This window comes from Phoenix dactylifera, chromosome 9 (genome assembly GCF_009389715.1).
Source record: "Phoenix dactylifera cultivar Barhee BC4 chromosome 9, palm_55x_up_171113_PBpolish2nd_filt_p, whole genome shotgun sequence".
Classification (NCBI taxonomy): Eukaryota; Viridiplantae; Streptophyta; class Magnoliopsida; order Arecales; family Arecaceae; genus Phoenix; species Phoenix dactylifera.
This window is the reverse complement of record NC_052400.1, coordinates 22,087,499-22,112,777: the sequence shown is the minus strand read 5'-3', so window position 1 is coordinate 22,112,777 and position 25,279 is coordinate 22,087,499. Positions and strand designations below refer to the sequence as shown.

The following is a 25,279-nucleotide window of genomic DNA, read 5'->3' as shown; positions in this document are numbered from 1 at the left end:
ATAAAAAAATGCATCCAAATGGATACTAAATATAAAAGTTTTTTTTTTTAATAAGCTTCGTTGCTTGAGTTGATATTGGATATGGTAGGTCTCGTTATTGGATTCTATATGGACTTCCTAAAAGTAGTTAAGGTGGTCCAAAATAGATAGAAAAATGGTTGGGCGGAGGGCATACAATTTGACAAAACAATCTCAACCTTCTAATTTAACTTCACTTTATTGACTCCATTTCAAAATACAACAAATTAGCTAGATAATAGCAATGCTCGAGCAATTCAATAGTAGGCTTGAAATTCAAACACTTTACTATTTAAAAGATGGTAATTAATTAAAAGAGGATGGGCATGATATTGAGTTCTCATGCATGGTTATGAATGATATGTAAAAAAAAAAGAAGTAATATGATCCTTGAAAACTCTCCACAATATATGAAAAGAAGTTTATGTTGGAGGTAACTACACTAAGCTAAGTATTTAGATCCACTTCCCCTAATACTCCAATATGTTCTTGCATCAAAATGATAAAACAGTAGAAACAAAATTTTTTGAAGAGATAAAAAATATTAAAAAGTCATGAAGTGGCTTTATTATCTAAAAAAAGGAAATTGAGCTGTAATATACCCCAACAAGAATGCACTAAATGATAAAAGCATCATGGCACTAAAATGTAGTTTCAATCAATCTTATGATTGTTGTGAACAAAATATAGTTTGACCTAACATGCAAAAGTGGGGTCTGAAGTAGTTGGAGGAAAATTTTCCAATACAATTAGTTACAAACAATAATCAATATCGGCAGGCCTTATCATTTTCTTGTCTCCAAAAAATAAGTTAAAAATGGGGTCTGAACGCTGTTAGTTACGTTAATATCGTCATCACAACAGCAGCAGCAGCAAAGATTCATTAGCGTCGTTCTCCTACAAAAATCCTAATTTTCTGTTCAGTCCATCTGTTATGATGTCATAAACTTCAGAAGGGATGACCTCTTCAAATCAATTTGCGTTTTTGAGCAGCAACAGTCTACCAAACAATTTGATGTTCGGAGAGGGGGAAGTTTGCAAACCTGGAAACTTTTAAGATATAACTTTATTAAATCTTGATCCAATGACGATTTCATTTCCATAAGGCATACAGTGGCATGAATTCTAAAGGCATCTTCTTGGGCCAAACTTTAAACAAAAGAAAACCCTCCTGCAGCATTTAATTTGGTCACTTCTTGTTTGATGAAATGAGAGCCCCGCTCAACCTTCATGTACCAGCTATTCCAGCCAAACAGTCTTCAATATCCCACTTGTTACCAGGGGTGGCATGCATAGTTCAATATGCCTGATAGCAAGTAGGGTTGAACCTAATTTTTTCGCACCGAATGCCATTTGTCCAACATGGCAATGCCATTTCCATCCGCAATGTGTTTCTTTCAAACATCTATTCTTTAACCACCAAATCAGTAAGTTCCCCTTCTCTACCAATATAACCATCATACCACAATCTAATCCAGGGAGCATCTTCTACGGCTTTTGAAAGAGTAATTATTGTTTAGATTAGGGCACTGGTGCTGCACCAAAGTGGAGAAACAAAAGGAAAAATATCTTCAATTGAAAAAAACAAAAACAGATCCAAAACATAAGACTGCTCTGCTAACCAAATACCAAAGCAATTGATGACCGACAGGTAATTAACAGAACTCCCAGCCTTTCAGATAAAGGCAATGCCATCAGGAATCAAATCAAAAGCATCTTCTTTATTTAGCATAAAAAGAAATCCTCTCCACAGAAACAGATACCCTTACAATGAGGCATGATCTTAAAATCACCGAAAAGAGAGTCAATATAATAATCTGCAAGTTATTCCTTGGAATGATTACATAAAATCTTTCACAGGCACCACATTTATATCGAAGAAACAGGGATATTAGTGAAGATTTAAGATACATCCCAAACTTCCACCTCAATGAGTAACAAGCAGTCAGCCCTGTTTGGTTCTGGAAATAGCAGTTCATGCTGCCTTTGCTGGCCATGTTGCTTGAGATGACATAATTATTCCAACTATCACACCGAATAATCCGAGCGCGCTACCAAAGATTTCGATCACCAGAATCTTTACAAAGAGGGTGGAGTTCTGAGCATCAGACAGAGCACAGCTACTTCCAATTATTCCAACACAAAGACTGTTTACAGAAAACACGTTTCAGTTAAATTCATGAGCTATTTTGCAATTTTGTGCATTCTCCATCAGTAAAGACGGCCTCTGAAAATTATAGAGGTGAAGCATGAAAACATACCCACAGAAGAGATTTGCAAAACCCACAATGATTCCAGAGGCAAATATCGCATATCCAGCTCTTAGAGACTCCGGAGCATATATCTGTGATTCTGGTACGCTTTCCAACTTTGTTTGTAGAATGATTGCAACAATCACACCATATATAGCAACAGCCTCACAGAAGATGACACTGAATAAAAGTGTGATTTAAATAAAACTTCAATATGTCACCAAAGGCATCCCATACATAAAGATTGCAAGATTTAAGCACAATACAGCACATGAAAATAATAACACATCTTCTATTTGTGCTCACATAATCGGTAGGACAGGATTGGACGGATGTGGATTAGCTAGGAGCAAATGCAAGACTGTGTTCTTCTTGATGAGTTGTATACTCTTGTATAGCCTCACTAGTATCCATGTGAGACAATAAATGAAGTAAGTTTCTTCTTAGCATGAGAGAGAGAGAGGTCAAAATGATCTGTGTTTGTTGTTAGATGTAAACATTCATTATACCAGAATAGCTTGGACATAAAATACACGACCTCCTGCACAATATTTCCTTATAGTGCACCTTATTTCTTACAAAGAGTGGAAATAGGCTGGATACAATGTCCTATGTGGATCCAGATTAGATACAAAACATAATAGAAACATCTAAAAACTATCTTGATCCAATTGTTGGTGCAAGAAACATGCTCGGGTTTGGGTTTGAAAGGGTGGTCCAGTGCATGAGGTTCCCACCATTGCAGGGTCCAGGATGGGTCAGATGTATGTAGCCTTACCTTCATGTGCAGAAAGGCTGTTTCCATGTTTCGATCCTGTAGCATCCAGATCATAGTGGAGCAACCTTACCATTATGCCATGACTCGCTCTCTTCTCTTGTAATCTATACAAAATGGCAGACAGTTTCCTTCTCTATTTGCCCCGGTCCTCTTCCCTGCCTCGTTAATCTCTCCGACCCTACTCTTTCTCCCACATTCACTTCTATTGTCCTCTAGAATCAGGCCTCTCCAATGCCAACTCCATCTACCCCCTATCCCCTTTCTCCTTCCTCAAGCTATGCCATGAACCCGTCCCCATCTCCTAACCCTGCTGTGCCTCGTTAACTTCTGACACTGCCTCCCTTGAAACTAGTGTAAGGTTCAAACAGCATAACAAGAAACAAGATAGCTGACTGATTGCTTCTGCAAGCACATGATACAGGCCAAACAGATAATGGCAGGTTTGAAGTTGCCAATTTTCAGAAAGTGAATTTTCAAAATGATTGCGTCAAGCTGTTGCTTCTGAGAGTTGGTATTCTCTGGAAGAATGCATACATGCGCAATATCACCACAAATAAATAATTGTTTCAGTGGTTTTGTAAATTTAGATATATTGTCGCTTGATGAGATAAATATTTTAAGTTGTTTCAGCTTTGTTAATTCTTCTAATAATCGTACGAAGCTTAAGTGGCCGCAACCTTTTAACATATCAAACTACTGACTTGAGTTTCCATGACAATTTGAGAGGCTACACTTACTTAAGATGATGCCAGATCTTAAAGATTTCAGACAAAACAAATAGCCTGGTAGGTATCAAGCAAGCATCTTAAGGTTGGGCTTCTAGTTTTAACCAGGTTTGAAACTCTGCGGTACAGGGCACACGTCATGTCTTCATATGGTACGCACTGCGGTATGGCCCATAGCTATTCATGGTTTACGATATATCTCGGTACATGGTATGGTACAGTCTCAGGACGCTCAGATATGCCTTGGTACAAGGAGAATCATATGGGACGTACTGGCCGGTTTTCAACCCTTAGTTTTGACAAACATGGTATGGACATAGTGATGTATCGAAAGGATGATGAATTAGGATCAACAATTTTGATAGCACATGCTATTCAGAAGGCAGTTAATTGTTGGTAAGTTTAATCAAGGGTTTATAATTTTGAATTTAGATAAACCTTGGTGTGCATAAAAGACTGCAGAAAAGAATGTAAAAAATAATTTTTACAATCTAACTGCTGAATCTAGGCCTTTCATGAGGTCTTATTGATTCGTTGGAGAAACAAATGGAAGTATGATCATCCATCAGAGTGACGACATATATTACTAAAAATTAAAAATGTTATTAAAAATTTATTGAATATTGATCGAACAGGGTAGAGATACTGATTCCAGTTGTGCTCATCGTTCCTTCTTTCATACAACAAGAAATAAATTATATGTCTAATGAAGTTTAGGATAAATAAATGCTGATAAAGCTTATTATACACGATATACTGATACTAGAAATGATAGATAGTGAAAGGGCGTTAATTACTTGATGGAATTTTGCTAAATAGCAAGTGTACATGTTCTGTTCTCAAGGTTCTAAAGCATGTAAATTTAGCTAATGTCTTCCAAAAGTCATACAATATTAACGTCAATCGAATGTATCAAATAAATTTAAGTTACATACATGATTAGTACAGGTAGAAACATAATGTAAACACCACGAGTCCATGAGATCAGAATAAAACATGTAACATGCGTAAAAAAATACAAACCGAATGAAGTGAATGAAATAAAAAATTTTCTAACCTGTGACATCATCCAAAAAAATAAACAATTTGATATATCATGGCATCTTGAGCCGTAAAGGGATAAATAAAAGGGTGACCCTACAATTGAATCCTTATAATGAGAGACTAAAGAATTTGACAAGCCTAAGAGCATAGAAAATTTGATTTTGCTGTTCTCCTTTGTTTTGTTTTTTTTTCTGAAAGTGAGGAGGGAAGCTAAGGAGGCTCAAATGAATGGCACAATGCCACAAACTTTTTTATTCCATTTCCTAGAGAGAACAATAGAGAAACACGGTCTTTTTTTTTTTGGGGTTGGGGGGGGGGGGGGCGAGGTGAAGGGCTTGAAGATACTGATCCACACTGAAACATGATTATCTAGCTTTTCCCTTTCCAAAATGGCTACTTAACAAATATCCCAATTCTTCCCCTTAAAGCCTTGATTCAGGCCTAGTCCTGCCAAGAGAGACGTAGAGAAAGACAGGTCTAGTCCTGCCTTGACATTTTTTGGAGGGCAGAGAGAATTTAGGAGGCAGCAAGGGTGGTGAGAAGAGTAGAAGTTTTGGAAAGGATTGAGATTAGAGAACATATATATTCTCAACAATCTCTCTTCTTGATTTTGATTAGTTGCAATTAATCTCCGAAATTGTCAGAAGAAGACCCACGCTTATTAGAACAATATTCTAGCAGGTCTATGCTTATTAAAGCAAGATTTTGGCACAAAATTTGAAGGAGGGGGAGGAAGCAGCACGTATTGGCACAAGATTTTAAGGGGCCAGATCTCAACACATGAGGGATACACAGACTTAAGAGGGTGACATGCCCTCCCAGGCCCCACCTTGGCTCCACCACTAATTATCCCCTCCATGCATTTTGTGTAAGGCACTAGGCAGTCTTGAAATTAGGGTCAATATCCATGCTAATATTTTTTTTATAATTGTCTAAGAAAATTTGGAAATGACATGTTTCTGGGTATTGGATTATAGGCCTATGGTAAAACCATTCTGCTCAACAAGCAAAAGTGACAATTTTGTTTACATGGCTATAAAGAACCATGGCTTGCGTACACTCCATTTAGGTGACATTGAAAAATATTAGAGTACCAAATAGTTTTGTATTGATTCGCCAAGACACATACTGCAAGTACAATTAATTACTCAACAAAGCAGAATATAAAGAGCCAAATACCAGAACAAGGTACAAAAGGATATTGTAGATATGGCCTGGATGTTGCAAGCTATATTTCAGCTCATGAGCATATAGACTTGTTAGCAAGTGTTTTTTCCTAATGTACACTTTTCGAGTCCTCAAGGCATGTTTGAATAGATTTTTAGTTTGCCTGCATGTTTATGTGCCTACTGCTTTCACATGGGCATATGCGCACATAACATGCAGCATATAAATTCACGATTATGACAGTGGACCCAACAGAAAATGAAGTTCTTGCTTACAGCTGTTTATACATGTATACACAAATACATATACACACACACATATATACATACAAACACATACGGTATGTATATATAGAGAGAGAGTATCTGTACATCTATCTACATACATCCATATATTTACATATGAATATATGTGTGTGTGTCTTGTGTACATGTCTTTGTATGTGTGCATGTTTCTGTGTGTGTGTGTATTAGAACAAGACAGAACTTCATCGAGGAAAATCATAAATGATGATACTTCTAAGACAAGCACAAATCTGATTAGCTGGAGAAACCTCCACTTACAAGCAGAAGATTTCCTATGGCACCAACATAATTGAAGTTTCACAAGTAGAATGTGGTTGCTGGTATTTTGTCCCTTGAGTATCACTCCAAAACTAAAAACTTCAGAGGGGGTTCATTAGGATTATCCATAATCCATTTATTTAAAGAGAATCTGAGAAATAAAACACATGGAAAGATACAGCACACACAGAAGAAGCAGCCGGAGAACCTTTTGATGTCACGCCAAGTTGTAGAGAAGTCTTTGGTTTTGTGACCATGTGAGCAGACAAATGTTATAAATTTGGGTCCATGATTCTTCGTGAAATCAAGATTGTTCTCCTACAGTCCTATATAACTTCTGGGTTCCCTCCACAGTCTCTTGGTTAGTTGGAGTTTTATTTTGTGAATATATTTCTTGTATTCTGATTTTAGTAATACAGTTTTAAGTCTCAACCCTACAAAACCTGAAACCAGGCATGCCGATTATGATTGCATTTAAGGCAATTTTGACAAAAAAATTGAGCACACAGCACACATGTCAGGTCAGATGCAAGGATTGTTTTATCAGCTCCAGTCCTTACCCATCATGACGAAGGTGCAGATTTTATATAGGGCACTGAATTCAGTATTGGCATTGTTTAGTACTGAACGGTTTTATATTCAATTAGTTCTCTTCTTCAAAATAGGATAATTTAGTGAAATAAGTAACATACAGTCAACACTTAATTCAAACATTCACTTGCATGATAAAAATAGGCACCTTTCCAGGAATATAAACATGCATCAAATTCACAAGAAAATTTCCTCGTTGAGGTAAGTCAATGATGTATTTTCCCTTGTCCTGGCAGTCTAGGGTCTTGGGAGGGGCGGACCGGGGATAGGTCTAACCTTTGTCATTTTTTGGTGCAAAGTGATTGCCCTAGGACTTGAATCTGCACTATTGCACTTGTCAGCCCAAGCCTTTACCATTGCACCAAGCAATGGCCGCTTAAGTTGATGATGTATAACGATATAAAATAAACTGCCGTGGTAAAATTTTTAAATAAATAAATGGTTCCTAAATAATTGTTGGCCATCTTCACTTCTCATATGGTTTACATAACCCAAGCATGTAATCTATTTAGCAGTGCCTTTGTAATGATGCATTGTCTAATTTAAAGAAGAATATCAGAATGTCCTAGTTTGGTGATGATTTCTTGTCTACAGGTCATCAACTAGAATTTTCGAGCCCGTCAATTATATATTAAATCCTTAAAGAAATGTTTATGTAATATATAACTACTAAAGCTTAATAGTAGTCTACAAGTTGGAGATTGTAACTGAGTAGTCTTAGCATGTTACTTGACTCATCAATACTTTACAGCTACAAAGTGGTGTACCACAGGCCTACAGACCGAAGTTCCAACTGAAGTCAATGTTATACCCTAGACATAGAAGGGTACTCCTTGCTACATTAACCTTTTAGTTATCAAGCTACTGATCTAATCCCATAGATTTAGTATTAGAGAGCCACTTAATTCTATCTGTAATTCAAGATCCAGTTTGAGCACAAAACGAACCATGTTTATAATTAAAATCACCTACCTGGGAGACTATGATTTCAGTAATGACAGTCATGAACTATGTTAATGTATTTTTATCATAAAAAGGAAATCTTGCCTCGACTAAAGAAATGATGAGGTGTCTGGCCCCCAGTTAGTCCTCTCTATGCAGTAAATTATTCAACAACAAGCTTCCCTTTATCATAACTAAAGAGTATGCCTGGTATCACAAAGCATCTTGGAGTTCTTCTTTATAGTTTCATCTAGTTTTGTTAAGTTCATCTCATCGACACAAATCTGTCATCCTCAGCTCCAAGCCTAAGGGCCTACCCATTTATTTTCTTGCACCTTGGAAGTTACCTGATTACCAAAGGACAATTATATGCATATGAACAGATTGTCTCTATTGCTTGTTCATGGCCTAGCTCCTAATTAGGGTTATTCCATTGCCTCCTACCAAATACTCATATTCAAAGTCTAGTGGCCTAGTTTTGGCACTTATTGTTATAACAATCAGTCTTTGCCATGATCAACTTAAAATAAAGGCTTCCTAACCATTTATTCCTAATAACACAATCAATGCAGAAAAAGATTAGTTATAAGCATTTCTTTACATACCATATACATTGACACAGATCATCTGACAGCTAAGAAGAACCGACACCAATAGCTAGTGAGTTCCCTTATTTGACATATTTTCCTTTATTTGGTATATTTGGTCTTCTTCCTATGGATTTTGGGCAACGTTTTACCATTTTTGTTGTCCAGGATCCATTTGCAAGGTTTACCATGCAAACCATAGCCCACACTTGGACCCAGATATCCCATCTCTAACATGACCTTGAATGCTCTCACCCTCGCCATTTTTTCACTGATTCATTAAGGATTTTATTCTGGGTTGCATGTTAAGACCCACATGCATGGGCTACTACCTCACAAATCCTAGTGCAGTGAACTTTAATTTTAACCTTCTTTGATTTCTAAAACTATCCCTATCCTTTATTTTTTTGCCTATGCAAATCTTCAAACCCTTCACAACCAGGAGTGAGTGAAGGATGTCACTAGTATGCAAGTTTGCACTATTGTTTCTTGCGCATGACAAAACTATGTACATCATTACCCATCACTTTGTCCCCCGTTCAGGCTGCTTACATTTAAAAAATAGAAATGGGAAATATTTTCTTTGCCTTTCCAGCAAAAGAATCCAAATGATTTCTAATTACATATTATTATTTAAGTTGGTAAAAAGAATTTCAAATATAAATGCCAAATATTCTGACAAGCGAATCAGACACTGGAAGTCAAAAGCTGCATGCCTAAGCCTGTGTAAAACCACATAAAAATAGCAATGGTTCTGGAAAGTTAATGCTTTTGAATATAACTCTTCTTGAGAGATATCTTGTACATGTCTAATGAGTGAATAAGAGACGAGTTACTACTTCAACCGAACTTTTTGGTCCATCTATGCTGATTGTTTTGCTGCATGCTATCTTAATAGGCATTTTCCAGTTGCTGGGAAAACACTATCAGATGAACTCATCTACAAGATTAGGATGTTCTGAGAACTTATATCTTCAAATAATGTACTCCATAAACAGGAATAGCTACAAATAGTAAAACTGATTCCATCTTCCGAATTGATTTTCAACAAAACATAAATAACATAGCAGGCCTAAGAGAAGGGGACTTCATTATGTCACAATAAAATGCTTTCACACCCTAAACAAGCTCCCTGACAATAGTGGCTTGAAGGTAATCTATGTTCCAAGTTAGTTTCGAACAAACTCTTTCCTGTCCACAACTTATACCAAGAATCAAATTCAACTGGATAGATATCTAACAAGAAATATTTCTATTTTTATTTACAAAAAGTTTTTAGAGAACCAGTAGCCAGATGAATGTAATTTTGCACGAACGGCAAGCACAACAGATTCCACAAGAACATTGCAACCGATTATTATTTATCCTATGTAAGAAAATTTCTAGGTTATTGAAGGGGAACAACATACCTAATGAGATTCTTTGAGGTGATTCTTGGAGCTTTGATCGCCGCACCAATTAAGCTGCTCCCCGTTATATAAATTCCCCTGAATGAATTAAAAAGCATAGAAATTGATAAGAAGACAATAATTATAAAAGAAAGATAAAAAGAAGCGGAAAAAGGAAGCAAGAAGAAAGAGGGAAAGAACTCGATCGGATGATCACCAAGCTGCCCCGAGGACGGAAACGCCGATGGAGATCGCGATCCCGATGGAAGCGAACGTATAGGGCGAAATCAGCATCAAAGCCCGCGACCATGAGCTCGACCCCGCCATCGCCCACCAATCCGTTCCTTCCTTTTGTTTAAATTTAAAGAAAAGAATTGCAATCAAAGAAATTTCTCCAGGCTGGGACCGGGTCTCGATCAAAAAGGAGGATAATTAAAGAGAAAAGAAATGGTAAAAGGATCGGGGGGTTTCGATCGATCGAATTGGAAGGAAGAGGTTAGGGTTTCTGGGAGAAAGGGGGTGCAAGAGGAGGTCCGTGAGTAGAAGAGGCAGTGGGATACGATCGAACGGTGCGACACGATCTGATTATCTTTCCTCGCTAAATAAAAGGAACGTATATGTAAGTTTCCTTCTACTGTTATCGTTGGGTCTTGATTGAGCCGTTCGTATGCGAAATTGTTCACCCGTGGATGTACCGGAGCCCACGAATCAATGTCGGCGATTCAGTTGTTGACATTGCTTCAAATGCTTCGGGGGTGCTCTTTGTATATACACTGAATTTCCTTGGGCCCGCAACTCTTGATTTACTAATTTTATAATCAACTCACTCGTGTATAGCTAGAAGAATGTTCATATGCATATTATGGGAGCCCTATAACATTGTTCTGTAGCCTAATATTGTATATCGTAGGAGAGAGATCAGGGAGGGAGAATAGCTTGAGTTTTGACTCCCCTGCACCCACTAACTCGTTTCCCATTGTTATTATGCTTTTCTTGCTTAAGTACTTCTATGTTGATATATTTGGTCCCTTTTCAAGAAGAAAACCTCCCTAACTTTATCCGCCCTGCTTCGAGGCAAGTATGGGACCGACATGAATAATGATCCATCTAACTCATGCTCGAGCCATTGCCATTCCTAATGTTTCACTCTTCTTGGTAGTCCAAGAAGTGATTTCTTTTCTCCTTTACAAGATCTTTAAATGAGATTCAAACCTTTCCTTTAATACTTGCTAACTTTTAGAAGCAGTAGTAGGAATCGGACTTTGTTGTGAGACAAGCAAAGAGTAAACCTCTTGCTGAAAAATGAGGGTAGTGTATTAAGGTAAAATCAAGCAGCCTTCTACCTAGATTAGGTTTGTGTTCTATGCTTATGATGCCAAATGAGGAAATGATGCCAGGCCTCTCACTCATCCGTCAGTTGGGAGAAAGAAAGGTTTCGTTGAAGTGCAAGGGAGAAGTTGTCTCATAAAGAGGATCGGTAGCTAAAGAGGAAAGAATAGATAGATAAGATGGAAGAATTCCAATCCTGACTAGTTCATCCACCTCATGTGCTTGGTGGCATGTAGTAGACTTCCCGTGCTTAGCGGTTTGCAATGGATCTCATCCCTGAAAAGTCGGTCAATGGCACTGTTACTGCTAGGATCTGAGTTGAGGTCGGGCACCGCCTAAGGTGTTCCGAGGCCAGCTAAAATCGAGATATGTCAAGATCGGTTGACACCTAAGTGTGATGAGGTCGACCGAAACCAAGAAAGAAGGCAGGAGATCAATCTGCACAAAAATCCACTTGTCAGAAGGTTTCCGGCGGAAAACCCTCTAATGCTTAAGTCTATAGAAACCTGGAGCAGCAATGGAAAAGAAAGAGAGAATGAGAGCGGAGAAGTGCACTAGAAAAAAATGAAAGCTTAGGAATGCATACTTTCTGGATCCCCCGACCATCCCTATAAATATAAGATGAGAATGGTGTCCCTTACCTATTTTACCAAAAAGCATCATAACCGTATTATAACTACTAATCGTGCATTAACAGCGGGGTAACAACTTCTCATGAATAACGTGTGGCGATAATTATGTTGATCGTATCTTTACTATTGTACTAGTGTAACCATTGCCAAGATTATGATTGCAATCCTCCAAGAATATTGAATCATGATGTGCAGTAATAGTGAGTGCTACATTTCAATTTTAATGGTGCAAGAGCGACCGAATGCGGAGTAAGTAGTACATAATTAGAAATGAAAAGATCCACGAGCAGGGCTATTTCTAATTGATGGCCTTGAGAGAGATCTATGTAAGCCTGAATATCGATTTGAAAACAACTGAAATTAGGGGATGGTTTTTAAGTTAAACCTCTTTGGATGATTTGAACGAGTGCAGCTTAGTAAGAGAAAGATCTGATGAGGAAAGACTGAATGGAAGTTGAATTGCTGATGGCTGTGATTGGAAATCTGACCATCCCCGGTTCAGGTTGGAGATGATCTGAACTCATAGAAGTCTGGAAGAGTTGCAAAAATAAAGTCGAATTAAAGAAAAGGCACAAAAGCTGCAATCTGTGGTTAGACTTTTGCAAATAACTAAATAGCCTTAGATGATGGTATGAAATTAGCTCTAAAACTAGAAGAAGAACAAGACGATTTCATGCTTGGACTTTTCAAGGGACCTGGCGTTGGAAATTTAAGTAGCAAAAACCCATTTACCTGGCCATACAGTTGATGGAATAAAATGTTTGATTATACCTATGTCTGCTGGAGGATGCCAAGTTTGAAAACCCTAGAACTGCTTTGTTTATTCATGATGCAAAACTAATTACCAATAATCATTGCAAGAACACAATCCACCCCTGAAATGGTGGAAGCGGGTTCGATCCCTCACGACGATTTCTCTATCGTACACTGCAGACACAAACTGTACTGCATTGTGACAATCAAAACACATTCTCAAATTTTTCACAACTCTAATTATCACACCCGACTGCAAACTGATCAGTCCAAAGGCAATTGCCAACTTCTCACTGTGCCAATAAACAGCATTTTCTTTCTCCTCTTCTCCTACATCCAGAAAGACCTCCGAGGTATCCGGCACATAGCCAGCAAATTTCAGCTCCTTGCCCATCTCTTCCAACTTGGAATAAATTCGGTCGGATCCCGGATGAGACCTATCTCCAGCAACAAATTCATGAACCTCCCCATTCACCTCTATCAGACTACAACCAGGTGTCTTCTTAATCCCCCTATCCATCATCATCTGTCTCACCTTGCGCACCTCATCCCATTTACCACACTTGGCGTATATATTGGACAGGAGCACGTAGGCAGCATTATTCTCAGGATCCAACTCAAGAAGATGTTCGGCAGCCAGCTCAGCCATTTCGACATCCCTATGAATTCTGCAAGCCCCAAGGAGAGCTCCCCAAACAGTGGAATTTGGTTTCATGGGCATATTGTTTATGGTCTCCAATGCCTCTTCTAGCTGCCCGGCTCGAGCCAGGAGATCCACCAAGCACCCGTAATGTGCGACATTGGGCATGATCCCATGTTCTGTGATCATGCTTGAAAAGAACTCCCTGCCCTCGTCGACCAAACCAGCGTGAGTACAAGCTGAGAGAACACCAATGTAGGTTATCTCGTCAGGTCTCACTGAAGTTCCAAGCATCTTGGAGAAGAGATCGAGAGCCTCTTCCTCGCGTCCGTTCACTGCGAGACCCATGATGATCGCAGTCCATGTATACTTGTCTCGCCGATGCATCATATTGAAGATCTCGAGAGCACGCTCCACGCTGCCACACTTGGAATACATGTCGATAAGAGCATTGCCCACGAAAATGTCGATTCTGATCTTGTTGCGCTCCATGTAAAGCCTCATCCATTCCCCCACTCCAAGTGCGCCCAACTGTGCACAGGCGGCGAGCACGCCGACCATGGTGAATTCATCCGGCCTCACGTTCGCAACCTGCATGACCCGAAAAATCTCCAGAGCCTCCTTAAAACGGCTTGCCCGAACGTAACCATCGATCATGGCCGTCCACGATATGGAATCCCTTTCTGGCATCTGATCAAAAAGCATTCTAGCTCGATCAATCTCTCCTGAATCAGCAAATCCAGCAACCACTGCTGTCCAGGATATCACATCTTGGACTTTCATACCCTCGAACAATCTCCAGGCCTCATCCATGTCCCCGCATTCGGCGTACATATCGATCAACGCATTCTCTATCTTCAAGTTTGGCAGCATCCCGCTCTCCTTGATGACGCCATGAATTCGAGCTCCATACTCCAAATGTTTCGATCTTGCACAGGCCGACAGCACCGAAATGTAAGTCACCGGAGTGGGAGGCACACTAGCTTTCATCATCCCCTCAAAAAGTTTGAGTGATTCCACGAATTGCTTGCTTCTATTGTAGCCAGAGATCATAGCATTCCACATGACCGCATCTCGCTTAGAACTCCTTTCAAATAGCTCGCGAGCAGTATCGATCTCCCCGCTGGTGGAGTACATACGGATCAATGCGTTCCGAACGTGGGCATTGGAGCTTAGACCGAACTTGAGCGCGTGAGCATGGAGCTCGTCTCCCAGCTCAACGGCCGCGTCTCGAGTGAAGGCCTTGAGCAAGAAAGGGAAGGTGTAGTCGTCGGGCACGAAGCCTCGTGCTAGCATCTCCACGTAAACCAATACCGCGGCTTCGGGGAAGTGACGGTTGGAGTAGCCCCGGATCATGGAGTTCCAATCGAAGAGGTCTGGGTTGGGCATTTCGTCGAATAGGAGGCGAGCGTAGTCCATTTCGCCGGACTGCTGGGTGCAGCAGAAGGAGAGGAGCCGGCGGCGTTCGACGGGGGAGCGGATGAGACCGGTGCGGATCATCTGGGAGTGGATTTGCTTCAATTCTTTCATGGTCCTGCATTGCTCCAGTATGGAGATCAGCTGGTGGTTTTGTGGGGAGGATTGGAGGTGGGTGGAAGCGAGGGAATTTGACGAGGGAGGGGGAGGAGGAGAAGACAACATGGTGATTAGCCTGGTGAGGTTGGAGGTGGTGAAGTAGAGATGGTTGGTACAGGTGAAGGGAGGCAATCGGTTCTTCTTCCACGGGATCGGCAATCGCATAAACACATTCCGAGCTGCCTCTCTTTCTCTCTTTCCGTGGGTGGGGCAGCGGGGTTTAGCGTCACTTTTCACTTCCCCCACCAGCTCTCTACGTGACTGGGGTTCAGACCTTGGACTGCAGAAAGTTTTTTCTTTTTTTTCTTTCAATGAAGTTTAGATTGGATGAAATTTAGTTGATACTTAAATGAATCGCGTAATCCATAAATTCAATAAAAATTTCAGCCTGATCATATAGAAATAATCAAAGAGATATTTAACTAAACTGCCTTTTCTACCCTTTTCACCGTTTTTTTTTTTTTTCCAACTAGAGTTTTCGCTTCAAAAACCCGGTAGATTTTCTTCTTGGTCTTCCCTTTCTTTGCTCGCCTCTTAGCCATCGCTAATCTCCAATCGTCGAACAAGACGGAAAAAGAAAGGGAGAGCGAGTTTAAGACAACTTTTTCTACATCAGCAACCTTTTATGTGGCATGTGATAGCATATGACCATTTCAATCATGGCTATCAAACATAATTAACAATTACGGTACCACTTGCAAAATTTCAAAAGCTTGTCAGCTAAATAATTTTTTGAAATTTAGGATAAAAGTGAAAACTTTCAAAAAAAAATTAGGACTGTTAGTATGTAATATCATATGGATGATGATAGGATTACTACTTCTAACAAAAAAATGACTGGCGGATTGTGTTATATATCAATAGTTGTTGTTTAAGTATTAATTGTCATTTAACTTTTATTTTAATATGATATTATTATATAATGGATATAACAGGAACTGTTTACTATTTGCTCTACTCACTAAATAAAATATAGGTTTATCTTCAACCATGCGAAAAATTTATTTAGGAGGCAAATAATAATATATCTTACTATTTTGTTAGAAACTAAATAATGATTACTATAATTGTCATAGTTTTAAATCTAAATAATCTTTATCTATCTCATTATTATTTTGACAAATAATACTTATAATATATCAAAAAAATATATTTTAAAAGAAAGGAAGAAAAAATTTGCTCTGAATTTTTTAATTATCTCATGCGTTGATGATGAACCGTGAGAGGCCAACGCAGCTCAACTCTGCCCGTCATCGTAATAATTTTTTTTTAGTATATTGGCTGCTCATACTGCTCTCGCACGAGCACAACTAGCTGTATTACTACCAAGAAGACTACATAAATCTGAAGGAATAAAGGATTGCTGGATTCATAGAAAATCTCCAGAATGATGGGCAATAAATGAGGCGATTCAATCCACAGCTTGATTTATCTTCCTAAAGATATATCTGACCTGGATAGCACGATACTCCTCCAACATGCGTGGCAACAGTTATTTGGGAGGTCTGTAACCTCCCGTCGTGGTCCCACACGGTCCCTGCAGCCAACCGCGGAAACACGCTCGTCCGAATGGAATCTTCTCCGGATTACCTGCGAGAAGTGCCGGCGGCGAGTGTAAAATCTTACGCTGTTTTGAGGCTGATGGCGTTTGTGCGCACAAAATTGGACCTGCGCACCGCACGATTCCCTTTTTTTTTGACGCTTTTTTTTTTTTTAACCATGCCGACGTTGGAGCGTGAAGGGATTAGTTCAATTTTGTGGACTCAACAACAGTGATTCCGTGACTTTGCCTCGCACCAAAAGCAACGCGCTTCCGTGACAGAAAAAATGGACCGATGATATTAAACATCTCTGGAACCTTGTTTAATTTGCTTTCCATTTAATTGTTTTTGGTATCCAACACGTGGAATGCAGGTGTTTTTTTTTAAAAAAAATCGTACCCCAAAAAGTTATATATATATATATATAATTATTTTTCGATAAAGTGAAATCATTGCCTGATGGTTTCCGAATTCCGATAGAATCTACCAGCTAACAGATCAGTGGGTTGATTCGCTTCGCAGCGGGCATGGCTGCTGCAAAACAAGTTTAGATCTGAGATAGGGAGGATTTATGTTGACGATGAGTGATGTCCTTATTGTTTTGCCTCGACTTCTTTTGATCCAATTAATTATGAGTGCTTGAGTCCCCTTCGAGCATATTGAAGCTCCGTAAATAAATCTCAAACAAATAGTTTCTATTTTTCTTTTTTTTGAAGGAAATCAAGGCTTGCCCTCTTAATAAGAACATCGCAATCCCATGATTTCATAGTAGAAAATGGTGTACCAAGTTCTACAATCTTGAATTGGAGCCTTCTCTTCTTGCAATAGCTATTTTCTCCGCATTTCTTTTTTTTTTCACCACATCTCCATTAACTTTGTTGGTATATTTTTTTAATTCATATATTTTTAAAGTATTATTTTCGGATAATTGAAAGAGTTAATCCAGTCAAAACTTTTTATATGCCCTTGTTGTATCGGGGATCAATCATACCTAGAAACATTAAAGCTATGTAAGCTGACAAGAGGTGCAATATTGCTGCTAGGTCAGTGGCTAGCATGCTTCCTATCTAAATTCTTTCCATACTTTTATTTAAGAAGATTTATGATAGTATATTTAAAAGATTTGCCCCAGAGGGATTAGTTGGGTGGTTATTATGGATTAAAAAGAAAAAGAGAAAAATCTCTTTCCATTTCCTTCAACTTTTAGGATGAGGATGCCATTGAATGTTTTGATTATGCAAAATACTTCACTTCCTGTTCATTTTATCAATGGCTTAAAAAGTAATGTTAGTGTTTATTACTTAAACATGCCAAAAAAAATTCTTTCCTGAAAAGGAAGGGAAGAAAAGGGAGCTGAAATTTGATATTTGTTTGCCTCAAGGGAAGGGGATGAGAACCGACGAACCCATCATCAATGGAAACCCACTTGTGACATCAATGCCCCCGCAAGTCCACGACGAGCCTCTTCGCACCACCCGCAAATCCTCTCCCTCCTCCACGCGGCCCGAGGAGGGCATTTGAGACAAACGAATGGACCCCTTCTGGGCCACCGCGAAAAATCGCAATAAAAGGGCAACAATCTTGAAGCAACATTTTATATCCCCCTGAATTCATCCCTTTTTATGAGGAATCTCCCTTCTTTAGCTGGGATGCATCACCCGGATTAGATAGCCCTCCGGGACTCTCTATTCCTCTTTCTTGGAATACCTCGGAAGCAGGCTATCCGCCTATACCGGAGACATGGAAGCTGTTATCCCGGCCGCCGGCCTTCTCTCCCTCCCTTCCAACCCCCAAGCCCGAGGCTTCCGCCCCTTCCCCACCCTCAGGACCCGCTTCCCCTCGGCGGCCGTCCGAGCCCACACCCCACCTCCGAGATCCGATGCACTCCGCTTGAGAGAAAGGAATCCGTCGTTCTCCAAGCCGAGAACCCCCCTAGACGCCCAAAGGTTGCTCCTTTGCAATCTCTCTTGCGGTTCTCGGGGAAAAGACAAGAGCTTTCCGGTCTGCGGAGCTGGAGCTGCTGCAATTCCGGCTGATGGAGGCGGTTACGTCGAGGAGAAACCGAAGCCCAAGCTGTTGGGCGTCGAGGTTCAAACCTTGAAGAAGATTATCCCTCTGGGGCTCATGTTCTTCTGTATTCTTTTCAATTATACGATCTTGAGGGATACGAAGGATGTGTTGGTGGTGACGGCCAAAGGGAGCAGCGCCGAGATCATTCCGTTCTTGAAGACGTGGGTGAACTTGCCCATGGCGGTGGGGTTCATGCTGCTGTACACCAAGCTCTCGAATGTTCTCTCGAAGGAGGCTCTTTTCTACACGGTGATATTCCCTTTCATCGCCTTCTTTGGGGCTTTTGCCTTCGTGCTGTATCCCCTTCGCGATGTCATCCACCCCACGGGGCTCGCCGATAAGCTCTTGGCTGCCCTCGGGCCAAGCTTCCTTGGCCCGGTAGCGATCTTGAGGATTTGGAGCTTCTGTTTGTTCTATGTCATGGCCGAGCTCTGGGGGAGTGTGGTGATCTCGGTTCTCTTCTGGGGTTTCGCCAATCAGGTGATCTTTGCCATTCTTGATAAAGTTGTTGCACGTGTTAATCAGGATGATTCTTGTTAGGGTTTTTATTAGCTTATTAATTTTTGGATTTTAATCTGGTTGATGATTCTTTTGCTTAATAAGCCAAGATTCAAGTTTTCTGAAGACGTTCATCTGATGATGTTCTATCATGATTTTGTTTGTATTATTTTGATATCCTGATGGTTTTTTGTGGCATACTGAACAAGTTTTGAGTTCATACAGTTAATTAATCTAGAATTATGATTACATCTTAAGCAATATTGCAAATTTTTTAATAGCCTGCCACCGATCTTGCAACTGTTTTTTTCTTGAGATAGAAAAGCAAAATTCTGCTTAACATCTAGTTTTCCCGTGTTTGTTCTTTAATGTGCAAACTCAAGCAGTAAACATGATATATTTTTCCTTCATTTCATGTTAGCATTATTTAGTACCGCACCATATGGCCATAATTACATTCCCGTCAATGAAGAAAACTGGATTGTTAGTGATCCAATCAGAACTCCTTTTGCTCTGTTCCTCATGTGTTAGTAATATGAGCCCTCGGGAAGATTCAATTCTAACCTTATGTGTCCTGTCTAAGACAAACTTAAATTCATGATACTTCAGTACGGATATGAGTTTCTTTTCTCCTTTTGTTGTTGTTGGTGTTGTTGAAAAATTTTCCTGCCCTTCCGGGAACTGAAAACATCACATAGACATTGTCTAGAGAGGAGTTCTTGCTTGTATATATACTTATTAAACTCACGAGTGATTCCTGTGCAACAGATGCAGCTGATGTAGGGATTTGCCTTGAAAATCAGGGGAGGGGGGATGGTTAGCTAGTTTCACATATCCTTGTGTTAAAGCGTTACTCATATGCATTTTCCAATATAATTCTAGGATTTTGCATCTTTACCTAAGTTGTTAGGTATAGAACAAGTGGTTCTAAGTTGTGACAGAACTAGGATCCAAGATCAGATTTATTGGAATCAACATCACAATTGCAGCTTCTAGGCAAGCCATAGTGCCAAAAATCAATTATTCAAATCTTCAATTTTGAGGTCATCCAGGTTCTTGAGATAAAGCTATTTCACATCAGGGGTCAGAATGCTGGAATCATCATTCCTGTATCAAGGTTGTATGTTATTCAAAATGAGCACTCTGGTTGCTGATGGAAACTCTGCACCACACCGCAATTACTGTGATAATGACAATGCTAATGAACTTGCTCCTATAATAAAGACATGCCGTTGGCCATTATTAACATTACTAACCACACTATTTGAGTCCAGATAACAGGACCGAGTTCCTGGATGAGAAGTTTTATTACTGATTTTACCGATAAATGTTATTCCTTCTATTTATTCTGGCTGGACCTATAAATCGAGCATAAGATTCATGATGTGTGTTGTTGACTCCCGGTGGTGGCGGATCTTTACTTTTAATTTCAGGCCTCTTGTTGGCATATGCTGGAACTATACTTTCTTCCTTTAAAAGAAATAGTGATTATTTATATTTGAAAGTTACTTCTTGCCTCTTGCAGATTACTACAGTCGAGGAAGCAAAAGAATTCTACCCACTATTTGGCCTTGGAGCTAATGTTGCTCTCATCTTCTCAGGGCGAACTGTAAAGTATTTTTCTAACCTGCGTAAGAATTTGGGCCCAGGGGTTGATGGTTGGGCAATATCTCTGAAAGGAATGATGAGCATTGTGGTGCTTCTGGGTCTTGCAATTTGCACAATATATTGGGGAGTAAATACCTTTGTTATCAATGACGCCTCTCTTCCAAGATTGCAAAGACCGCAACGCAAAAAGAAGGTTGGCCTCAACCCTCACTCCAGTGCTGTTTCCTGTCTAGACCTCCCTTTCCGAGACTAACTATTCAACATTAATACTTAAGCAGGAAAAGGCCAAACTAGGCATGAAAGAGAGCTTGAAAATTTTGTGGTCTTCTAGATATGTGAGGGATCTTGCCACCTTGGTGGTTGCTTATGGTATAAGCATTAACCTTGTTGAAGTCACATGGAAATCAAAGCTCAAGGCACAGGTAAATTTCATTTTATTATTTTCTCTTTATCTACGTCCAATGAATATGAATCTGTAATCCTTTAACTTTATTCCTATATTGTCCTCTACATCATTTGTAGTTTCCAAGCCCCAATGAATACTCATCTTTCATGGGTGATTTCTCAACTGCTACCGGTATTGCAACTTTCACAATGATGCTGCTGGGCCGAGTCATACTGAGAAAATTTGGGTGGGGAGTAGCAGCCATGATTACACCCACAGTATTGCTTCTCACAGGAGTTGGGTTCTTCTCACTGCTTTTATTTGGAGAACCATTGGCCCCCTTGCTGGGACAATTTGGAATGACTCCTCTGCTTGCAGCTGTTTATGTGGGTGCATTACAGAACATTTTCAGTAAGAGTGCGAAGTATAGCTTATTTGATCCTTGCAAAGAAATGGCTTATATTCCTTTGGACGAAGACATGAAGGTTTGTTTTCCCTGTCCCTTTGTTTATTCATGTATATGAGTATCTACATGCATGTTTATGCATTCATGAAGGTCAGCATTCTCTGCCACCTATTTATGGGCATCAACATGAGTCCCCATTTTGTGTTTATACATTTTTGATGTTGAATGATTCAAGATTTGTTATTTTATTTTAAAAATGCAAATTGAACCATATTGCATTTTGTAATGAACTGTTTGTGGGCCCCATGATCCCACTTTAAAAAAATTAAAGCTACATTCCTACTGTCTGCATTTTTAAGTGTCTGCTTATTTTGCATTGTGAATGCAATCCTCTTTTGCAACAGACGCGCTTCATTTGTATAGGTATGCCCAAATTATTATCTGGAAAAAAAGGTTATGAAGGTATTGTGATATGGAGTGTGTCTATGAAGAAAGGGGAGTGTATTTATGATTCTCCCAATTGTATCAAAATGTGTATGTAAAGAAACTGAAACTGGCCATCTTTGTGGCGGAGGAGTAAAGCCGATCTAAGTTGTTCATTTTATCTTTATCATCTATTCACTTCATTAGATGAGCACATATGATGCATGTGCTCCGTGATTGCATATCCTGTTGTGGAACTGTTTTCTGTTATTCTTGTGTGGTTTCCCAAGCATTTATAATGCAGATATAGGCATAGTTGCAAGCATGATGTGACCTGGTTAAAATCTTTCTAACCTCATTTTGCCCTAACTTGTGAGGAAATAGAAAAGAGAGGTTTAGATTCAGTTATTTGCCACGGTTGCAGCTAAGTTATGACATGATAATTTGGTTGTAGTCTGACAATTTAATTCTGCTTCTTTGTGCTTGGAGAAGATGTGTTTTGCCTTTTGCTCGGAAAAATGGTCCTATGGTTAAATTTTGTCATTCTCGCTTTAAGTTTTTCTTTTTCTTATTGTTTTAAGGAAATCTCAGTGTTTAAAATGAGACCACTAATATTTCTTATTTTCACAGAAATCTGGAACTATATTTCATAACAAAATTATTTTCCTGTGATTTTTTTTTTGAAAATTGAAGAGGTTTAATTGTGTTGCCTATAGCCATCTACTATTATATCCTAAGAATGTTACCTGCACATCATCTCCAAACTAACAAACAAATATTATGTTTTCTAAAACTTTGAGAGGATTTTGGAGAAGAGAAAAGATATTATTTATTATGTTGATTGAAATGAAAATCAAATATGAAATAAAAGTCGGATAAAATTCAGCACAAAATTGTAAAATGGCTACTTTGTGGAAGAAGTTATTAAACTGAAAAGTTTTTCTGATTTATTGATATCTGACACTATATTATGATCGACCGCTCAACTCCTCATATTTTCTATCTACAGACATATAGATATACATACAATGCAACACAAATATAAAGACCTAGTAGATGACTAATAATTACATTAAGTCTTTGTTTTGTGCAAAAGACTAACAGCTAAGGTGGGTGACTTACTGCCAAGTACTAATGCATAATATGGTAAACACTTCTTTCACTTGGTGTATTCAACTGACCAAAAATGAGCGGCAAAAAGAAAACCGTATTCTTATAACATCCCAGCTATTATGAGTGATTATTTTAGTAGGTGTTTGTAGATCCTTTTTATGGTCATAGAATAGCCCTTTGAGAAAGTTACATCTAGTATTTTGGTATCAACTTGTATGCAGGGGTCTTAACATTTCCCTTCCACTGCTTATGGGCCTAATGGAATTAGTTATCCTGCTCCCCCTTATTTATCATAATGACAATAATACTTAACACTTGTTCATAATTCTAGAAGATAACACATTGTATATAACTTACCGTTTCCGCTGTTTATATTGTTCATTTTCCCTGAATATAGGTTAAAGGGAAAGCAGCGATTGATGTTGTCTGCAACCCCTTGGGAAAATCAGGAGGCGCCTTGATTCAACAGTTCATGATTTTGACATTTGGGTCCCTCGCGAACTCAACGCCCTACCTTGGAGGAATACTGCTGGTGATTGTTCTAGCATGGTTAGGTGCTGCAAGGTCTTTGGATGCCCAATTTTCTCCTTTGGCAAAGCAAGAACTTGAGAAAGAGAAATTGCTGAAAGAGAAGGTAAAAGAACCAATGGTCAAACCATCCCAAGAGGACACCGATGGCTTGGTTGAAAAGAAAGTGGTAGAAGCAAAAGAAAGTGGTTCCCTTCATGAATCCGTTGCAAGTGAAAACTCAACAAATGGGCCAGCTTTGAAAGAAAAGCTAGCACCTGAATCCGAGAGTTCATCAGAAACCCCTACCCCCCATAGTCAGTAAAGTTAATCAGGCGTCCTAAACAGAAAGATGTTACTGATGATAAGAAGCACTTGGTAAAGCATCAATGCACCACTCTTCCTATAGAAATAACTTGACAGAAACAGGTATGCAGTTGGTTCTTTCATCTTTTTTGGTAGAAAATAAACTGTTTGCTATTGCTGTATTGCTACTGCATCCTTGTTGCTGAGGTTAGAGTATCAGAAGAATATGTAGCTTTTTTTTCCCCCATAATGATGCAATGCTCTTTTGATTGCTGTGCCATAGTATGGAACTACTGCCTTGGAACCCTAGAGCTCAGTTTTGGTTTTCTAATGTATAAATGAAGAGGCAACCTTAATTTTTCTGACAATTGGGTGAAACAAAGATGAGAAAAAGATGCATCTACATGTACAAACTTTATTGTTTCTAATGGTGACTGCATCTTTTTAAAATTAAGAGGGCAAAGAACTAAACAGGGTGAGAGAGTGATCCTTGGAGTTAGATGATCATCCGGAAATAACAGTTACAGCTACATCATACTAAAGAAACCTGTCTCCCAGAGAAGTTGAAGTGAATCCTCATGAGGTGGCTTAGCCTTGTATCGCTTTCTCAAGAAAAGAGTATATACTAAATAGATATCATTCTATTAACATGTCTTGCGGTAGCAAAAAAAGAAAAACTGATTCTATTATTGCAATAAAGGAAAAGATGTGTAAGATCACATTATTGCTAAAGGTTTATTGTGATCGAGGGGATTCCGTTGGAGGTTGTTTCCGTCATGCTCAACAACTAAAGGAATTGTCTGATTTTTTTTTGTTTTGTAATCCTTGGCCCCTTGACTGTATTCATCATAACAGAACTTTAGTATACGTCATAGATATAATTCCTGCATGTTGGTTGGTCTTCTTGGTATGGTGGAGGCTCATATTTTGTTGAGAGTTATAGTAATTAGGACTTCGAAAAGAAGTCTGTAATGTTGAGTGTCACTTGTAAAACTTGCATAGGAGTTGATGGATCACAAATAAGTCTATGAGGCAGTACCCACGTAGATGAAATAAGGCTTGCTAGCTGAGTCTATGCCTTCATGGTTACTCTATATATTTAAAGCATGTCTATTCACAGTTGTCCCTTCATTGTGTATAATTTTCCCGACAGTTGACAATAAAAATTGCATTCCGCAGGCTCTCTGCCATTCATTTTGTTCTCATTGTGGATGTTTTGTCTATATAGATCCATAAATTGGCTTCCTTTTAGTATGGCCTATCAACCAGATGTTTCCTCTTTATCTTTCCATCAGATTTTGCGACTTAGAGTAGTAGAGTTTTTGGGTTAAATTTGTTCTCAGGTTATTTGCTATTGTCAATCTTACCAAAACAATACATTCTGGAAGTAGAAACCAAAAGAAAAGAAATGAGGATTGTTACATTTTACAAGATTAAA

The 25,279-nt window shown here is 39.1% G+C and overlaps 3 protein-coding genes across 3 annotated transcripts; 1 reads left to right on the top strand and 2 right to left on the bottom strand.

Annotated features, from left to right (window-relative positions):
* Nucleotides 1-1,715: 1,715 nt before the first annotated feature.
* On the bottom strand, nucleotides 1,716-10,660 carry LOC103704088 (V-type proton ATPase subunit c''2-like). The gene is made up of 4 exons (XM_008787243.3): nucleotides 10,273-10,660; nucleotides 10,077-10,154; nucleotides 2,280-2,450; nucleotides 1,716-2,165 (listed from the first exon to the last, which is right to left on the bottom strand). Exons 1-4 carry the CDS (start codon nucleotides 10,380-10,382, stop codon nucleotides 1,994-1,996), a joined length of 531 nt encoding a protein of 176 aa, XP_008785465.1. The 5' UTR covers nucleotides 10,383-10,660; the 3' UTR covers nucleotides 1,716-1,993.
* A 2,151-nt stretch (nucleotides 10,661-12,811) lies between these two features.
* Nucleotides 12,812-15,524, bottom strand: LOC103704100 (putative pentatricopeptide repeat-containing protein At3g15930). Its single transcript, XM_008787253.4, has one exon. The coding sequence runs from the start codon at nucleotides 15,147-15,149 to the stop codon at nucleotides 12,858-12,860; it is 2,292 nt and encodes a 763-aa protein (XP_008785475.1). The 5' UTR covers nucleotides 15,150-15,524; the 3' UTR covers nucleotides 12,812-12,857.
* Nucleotides 15,525-18,077: 2,553 nt separating this feature from the next.
* On the top strand, nucleotides 18,078-24,219 carry LOC103704109 (ADP,ATP carrier protein 2, chloroplastic-like). The gene is made up of 5 exons (XM_008787265.4): nucleotides 18,078-19,075; nucleotides 20,619-20,894; nucleotides 20,980-21,123; nucleotides 21,224-21,571; nucleotides 23,426-24,219. The coding sequence occupies exons 1-5, from the start codon at nucleotides 18,266-18,268 to the stop codon at nucleotides 23,858-23,860; spliced, it is 2,013 nt and encodes a 670-aa protein (XP_008785487.1). The 5' UTR covers nucleotides 18,078-18,265; the 3' UTR covers nucleotides 23,861-24,219.
* The last annotated feature ends 1,060 nt before the right edge of the window (nucleotides 24,220-25,279 follow it).